Below are 7,347 nucleotides of genomic sequence, written 5' to 3'. Positions count from 1 at the left end.
TTAACTTATTTAGAATGTTCTTACAGTTGTGTAAGTTACTTAATTTATTTTAAGTAATTGTTCTTACTAGTTGTGTAATTAACTTAATTTATTTAAGTAATGTTCTTACTAGTTGTGTAATTACTTAATTTATTTAATGTTCTTCAGTTGTGTAATTACTAATTATTTTAGAATGTTCTTCAGTTGTGTAGTTACTAATTATTTTAGAATGTTCTTCAGTTGTGTAATTACTAATTATTTTAGAATGTTCTTCAGTTGTGTAATTACTAATTATTTTAGAATGTTCTTCAGTTGTGTAATTACTAATTATTTTAGAATGTTCTTCAGTTGTGTAATTACTAATTACTGGCTTCAAAGTTCGTTGCTTTCATGATTCTGAAACGAATGGTTCCAAAGAGGTTGGGTTGGATGTTATGAAGGAGAGTAGTGACATTAACATCTTTCACGACTGTAATCAAGCTTACACTAGAGACCAGAAATACGAAACAATTTAACGACCAAAGAAAAGAGCTTAGAAATGTGAGCTCTTTTTAAGGACTACCAACAAAATTACACTAGGGACAAGAAACATGAAGCACAAAGTTCAGTGTAGTATGGAAATATGAAATTGTTTTTTGGAACTACCGACATCGGTACACTGGAATCTAAAACGATTTAAGAACTATTACTCAAAATATACTTAAGTCTAGACAAAATCAATACGTTTCAAAAGTACAGAAAAAATGTTGATTCTAGGGTTTCAACTTAAATCTAATGACGAAAGAATTAGTGTCCTTACTTTCATTTTTTTCTTATTATTTCATGAGCTAACTCACGACTTAGAGTAGGATGGGCTGCAAACCAAGTTTTTTGCCATAGATACTTTAAGCTAGCATAAAGCTGTTATGGCCACCACGTAATGGTCTGTGGTCGTCGAGCATATTCTCTGTTTCTGACTCAAATATTTGGAGATATAAGCTTATAACATCTAAGATAAATATATTTTTTCATTTGTAAAGCATTCTGTAGATTTGTTTTAAAGAAACGTAAATGATTTTAAAGAAATTATACATATCGTTATCCAATCACAAAAGAATAAATTTTGCATTTTATTTCACATAGATGGTCCTAATATGTTTGTAAATGGAATTTATTATTATATATTTTTCTAAATGACACACAGTTTTTATATTTTATCTTGAATTGGAAAAAGATAATTGTGTTTAAATTTCTAATAACTAACTTGCAACTGATATATGTGTTTGTATGTTGGATTGCTTACATTCATGCTTATATCAAATAGTAAAAACATGATTCAACTTTTTATATCCATTATATCTGATGCTTATTGATTCATACATATTCATCGTAAATGGTTTGTTTCAGAGCAGTTTATCCTGGTGAGCACTTTTTTGATCCCAGGGTACCTAATTTAAAAGCTTAGTTCCTATTCTGACAGTAAAGTTTAATACTGCTTTAAGAGATATGGCGTGAGAACGTATCCCCCAGCACCTGTACAGGTTTCTTAATGTGAAATAGTCTATTAAACAATTAAACTGAGTTATAAATATTCCGAAGTTGTAATTTGTTTATTCCTTGAAACTTTAAAGTTTAATAGTTTTGTTTTTCAGGATACTTTCCTTTGCTACTAGTTGTGTAAATACTAATTGCTGTAGTACAATAAAAGTAAGTATTATGCGTGAGGGTTAATGTGATCTTTATTTTTGATATCAGAATCAAATATTATACCATTATTATTTGTCAAAGGTATTTCTATGCATCGTTTATTTTAGTTTATTCAGGCTCTTACTGGAATCTTGAATAAAACAGAAATCAAGTTATTACACAACAAACACCACAAGTCTTGTTCTTTCCAATTTAACTAGACGGCAACTAAAAAAAAATATATACCAACGCTTATACAGAGTACTGTATGAATAAAATTAAAATTAAAAGAAAATACGTATTATTGAGCAAAGATTTAAGCCTGTAAGAATTAATCTTTTTTTTTTTTAAATTAACATGCATGACTTACCACCGTTTATTAGCTTAAAACCACCAGCTGCGTCGTTTGATACAGCTGACGTCGGTGGCGAAAGTTCTAAGAATAAACAAAAAATAGTTCTGTCACCAAGAGTTGAAAGACAAGTGTGAGTAGTTTGAGGTAACACATTTAATCATCAGAAATACTTTAATGTTTGAAACTCGTCACTTTGCAAAGTATCAATGACAAAGATCTGAAAAAAAGTATTTGTATTTTCAACCTGAACGGCACCTTATGCGATACGTGGGCTAAATGTACAAAGCAAATATTCTAAGTTCAGAGTATAAGCATCCCTAACTTTGAACCAAATGGAGGTCTAGCGGTCAATAGCACCCACCACACACCTAGTTATACTCTTAATCGAATAGTAGAGACCACACTGTCACTTTTGAACCTACCTACAGTATAAAGAAAGGAGCATATTACTGGCTCGGACCTGGGTCACGCGTGGCCAACCGGTTAACGAGCTTAGACTGTGAACCTGAGGGTTCATGACGCCCCCTATCACCACAAAATGAGCTTACGTTTTGGGATCATGGGTGTGCTATAGAGTAATGATTAAATCCTACTATTCTGTCAGGTAAGAGTAACCAAAGAGTTGAACATGGGTGATGTTGACTAATAGCTTTATATCTAGTCTATCAGCTCAAAATGACTGCCAGTTATTCGCAGATAGCCCTTATGAGCTATGAGTGAAAATTCTAGGTACAAAAACGGCTCAGACCTTTGATATTTTGATCCGCAACCCGGCATACTAGTCACTAATCTACGTCTGGACCATGAACGGAATAAGAAAACAATACATTTAGAGCCCACAGGCTTGTTTGTGAAGCTTTTAAGAGAGACTCCAGTAGCTCAACTGTAAGTTAGAAGGATTACAACGCTAACATTCGGGATTTGACCCATTCTTTGGGCACAACCCAGATAGCAATTATGCAGATATGCACTTAACAACAAACAAACAAAAAATGTTTCTGAGATATACTAATAATTATTATAATAATTTAACGACTATGGATTCGAACGTCAGTAGTTAGAAATTATTCCATGTTTATAATTATTATAAAAGAAGATACAGTTACAAGTTTTCTCAAAAAAAAACAACAAACATCCGACATTATAAAACTCGTGAAGAACGTGTTGAAGTAAAACTGAATTAACCTCAGACGTAATTTTTATTTCTAATATGCCATATGCGATTGACTAATCATACAGAATATTGAGCAGTATGGGAGCTTGAACCAGGCGAGAACGTAACTAATAAACCTATTCTAAACTTTACTAATAAATAAGTACAGACAATATCTTTAGTTAAATGTACTGTTTTATATGGATGAAGTTTTTGAGTAGTAAAATAAGTATACAGATTTGAACATTAGGTATATTAGATATTCTTATGTGGAAATATTTAAGGTTTTAATACTAGCCCAGGAAGCAGTTTTTTGTTGAATCTTACAAGTGCTTTATGCTACTAACACTAAGGAATTCTGCCTAGAAATTCTTCTCCTGGTTATTTCTCACACTTGTTAAACAGACCAGAACACCGAACAGTAATTGGTGTTAACTTTCAGTAATAATTCTATCTTCTGACGAATATGCTTTATATCTCTACGTTCTCATTTGAAGACAGATATTTGTAAATCAATCCGTGTATGTGTCTTTTTAGACAAATAGCAGTATAAAACTATCACAAAGAAGGGCTAAGTTTGCTTATCACTATCAAGCCAATGTTCATCTTGCCTCCATATCAGTTCGTGTTGATATCAATTGAAAACAGATTTAATTTTTGTTCGGCATCAGAAATAGTTGTACAACTGTAAAACAGTGCCAATAATATAATAAATCTTTACATGAGAGAGATTACACCAACCATAAAGTTTTATCGATCCTTCGGTCATGCCTAGTGAGTTTCTTGTCAAGCAGCTATATGCTCCAAAATCCTCTTTTTGAATGTTCCGAATCGTTAACCTCATGTGGACTTTATACGACTTGTATTTTAAGGTAACTTTGTATTTCTCGTTGGAAATTATCATCTTGCCATCTTCTCGATCCCAATAGTTGATGGATTGTGGATAAGCCTCGGCATGGCAGTCTAACGTAACATCTTGCCAGAGTTGAGCTCCAACTAACTGACTAGGAACCCAGAGGACTGGAGGAACTGGCCAGGAAAAGAAAAACGTTATTTTAACTTAGAAAAATCAAACGAACAATGGTAAATACAACTATATACTTGTGTGTATGTGTAATATCGGTTTTTTAGGTTTATTCGCTTCAACGTTTTTCACTATATAATTATCATATATACCTAACCACGATGTCTACATTTAAAACAAATAATTTCTATGTCAAACACATTCACTGTTTTATTCATAATATTCTGGTTGAAAATGCTTTAACCTAGATGTCTTTATTGGTTGTCCATGATGATAAGTAATGATGAAAATATTGAAGATATCTGAAGTCATAATATAACGTTCATATTAATAATACATATTCTTTCATCTATAAACTTCATATAATGAGAAAATTGTAATGCCTTAGTTATAATTTACACGTAAAATATATATAATGGTTTAATTGTCATGTCAGTATTCAAAACACCTAATATTTTAGCCTAGATCTCCGAATAGAAAATACGCAATGCTTTAACCATCATATCCACGCTGGAAACACTTAATGTTCTAAATATGATGTCCATGTACTGACTTAACTATAATGTTGACAATGAAGACGCGTAATGTTTTAAGCACAAAGTCCGAGCACTGTATTAACCAAAATATGAATACTATGTAGAAGTAAGTCATTAATAATGTCCAAACTGATTGTAAACAAAGCTTCAAGAATGATGTACGTAATGCTTTAACATTGATATACATGCTGAAGACAAGTATTGTTTTAACGATTATGTACTGTTTGAAAAGGCTTAAGTGTAATTTTCTTCTTTTTGTTGAGGGGGCGGGGGGTTAATAATCAGTCGCTAATTTTATTTATGTATTTGTTAGATAGTCCTGTCGGAGTTTCATAAGTGGTTTTGAAATCGTGCAACAATGTAATATAACACCACTAAGCTTACGTTTTAGATTGTCTTTACTTTCAAAATTACGAAAATGCCTGACGAGGTACGAAAAATAATATCCATTTTTCAAAGTAGGGTTAAATTTTTTGTTTAAGTTCCGGAAAGCAAATGATGCTTACAAGAACCACTTCGACTGTAAAGGAAAAATATCTTGTAGAACATTATCCAATGATTTTCTAATCAGTATTCAGAACTACTTTCAAATCAAATAAAGTTTTTTTTTAATTGAATAAAAGTACTTTATGAACCGCAATAATTTTGATAAAATAATATATATTTATTTGTTCGTGTAAATTAGACTTTAACGTTTAACGTCATGTTCCTAGTAATAATAAGTCACAAAAGGACCTGTTTTATATTCTTGACCAAAATCTATTATCTTCAGCTTCATTTGATAATCTCGTTAAATATATTTTGTTCGCTTTATTTTATGCTTAGACTTTCAAACCAAATTTAACGACTCACGTATTAAAGTGTAATGCAGTTAATAATGTTAATGAAAAACAAACCAACAACGTTATTTTTTTTCGAGGAAATCGTTATCGGCAGAATTTTTTATTCTCTTATAAAACGTTCTCTACCACAATGATCAAATGCTTAAATCTTTTACTGTGGCCCCCCAGTGGCACAGCGGTATGTCTGCAGACTTACAAAGCTAGAATCCGGGTTTCGATACCCGTGGCGGGCAGAGCACAGATAGCCCATTGTGTAGTTTTGTGCTTAATTAAAAACAAACAAACAAACTTTCACTGTAACGCTATACAAAGTTTGCTTTAAACTTGAAAAGATATTAATTAAATATGCAACAAAATCAAACACTTTATAATCACTTAAAAATTATAAATGCTGCGTATTAATTTGCAAGTTTTAGAAATATATGAATAAATAATTATTTAAACTGGAAATATAATACTCTTTGAAATATTCCAAGTAATTATCTTAGAATCCATTCATCTTCATAAAACAAGTAATAAGTAATAATAAGTAGTTACACAACATGTGACACGTGTTTCTGTGGGTATTTGAAAATAAAGCTTGTACTAGGAAAGTTGCTTTTTTTTATAAACGTGGCAGTGAAAGATTTAATGAACACAAACCTAGTTACATTAACCCTTGTATAATATAATTCTTTACATGAAAATGCAGCTTGAGATAAAATATGTGAAAATGCAACGTATCTTTATAGAAATGTGTACCAAACGTAAACATTTGACTTTATTTCTATTTACAATACTGTTAATAAATATCAACATTTTTATGTTTTATGCATGTTCAAGGGGCGGAGAAACTTCAAAATAACAACTGAGCTTTAAACATAAAAAGTATTTTGCTTGTAGAAATATTAAACATGAACATGGTTAATTATATGAAACATGAACTTCAAAAAAATTTCTGAACCTCATACAAAGAATCACCTTACAACTGGGGAAAAAAAATGAAGCATTACACATAAAAAATAAAAACTGTGGATAAGAAAGTAGCATTAGCAAAGACTACAGAAAGATTAAAGTTACCCGTTTTTTTTTATTCTCGCGCAAAGCTACACGAGGGCTATCTGCGCTAGCCGTCCCTAATTTAGCAGTGTAAGACTAGAGGGAAGGCAGCTAGTCATCACCACCCACCGCCAACTCTTGGGCTTCTTTTTTACCAACGAATAGTGGGATTGACCGTAACATTATAACGCCCCCACGGCTGAAAGGGCGAGCATGTTTGGTGTGACAGGGATTCGAACCCGCGACCCTCAGATTGCGAGTCGAGTGCCTTAACCACCTGGCCATGCCGGGCCTAAAGTTACCCGTTCGTGGGATTCATTGCTAAAAGATATCATCTTCCTGTCAATAACTCACCAGATTTTGACGCACTATTTAATGATAGCATTAATCAACAATATTATCTCTACTTGTATTGTTGTCTACAATAGTACTGCATGGAGTAATCACCAGATTTTGACGCACTATTTAATGATAGCATTAATCAACAATATTATTACTACTTGTATTGTTGTCTACAATAGTACTGCATGGAGTAATCACCAGATTTTGACGCACTATTTAATGATAGCATTAATCAACAATATTATCTCTACTTGTATTGTTGTCTACAATAGTATTACATGGAGTAATCACCAGATTTTGACGCACTATTTAATGATAGCATTAATCAACAATATTATCTCTACTTGTATTGTTGTCTACAATAGTATTACATGGAGTAATCACCAGATTTTGTACGCACTATTTAATTGGTA

At 31.9% G+C, this 7,347-nt stretch overlaps 1 protein-coding gene across 1 annotated transcript in view; it reads right to left on the bottom strand.

Annotated features, from left to right (window-relative positions):
* The window catches only part of LOC106478098 (lachesin-like), a 108,316-nt gene that overhangs the window by 4,390 nt on the left and 96,579 nt on the right, over nucleotides 1-7,347 (bottom strand). Inside the window, exons 6-7 of the mRNA XM_022381641.1 lie at nucleotides 3,894-4,181; nucleotides 2,015-2,080 (exon numbers count right to left, since the gene is read on the bottom strand). Of these exons, the coding sequence (XP_022237349.1) occupies nucleotides 2,015-2,080; nucleotides 3,894-4,181 (354 nt within the window). The remainder of the gene's footprint in view (nucleotides 1-2,014; nucleotides 2,081-3,893; nucleotides 4,182-7,347) is intronic.

The sequence above is a fragment of the Limulus polyphemus genome, unplaced genomic scaffold, assembly GCF_000517525.1.
Source record: "Limulus polyphemus unplaced genomic scaffold, Limulus_polyphemus-2.1.2 Scaffold180, whole genome shotgun sequence".
NCBI lineage: Eukaryota > Metazoa > Arthropoda > Merostomata > Xiphosura > Limulidae > Limulus > Limulus polyphemus.
The sequence above is the reverse complement of the archived record's forward strand: the minus strand, read 5'-3'. Positions and strand labels throughout refer to the sequence as shown.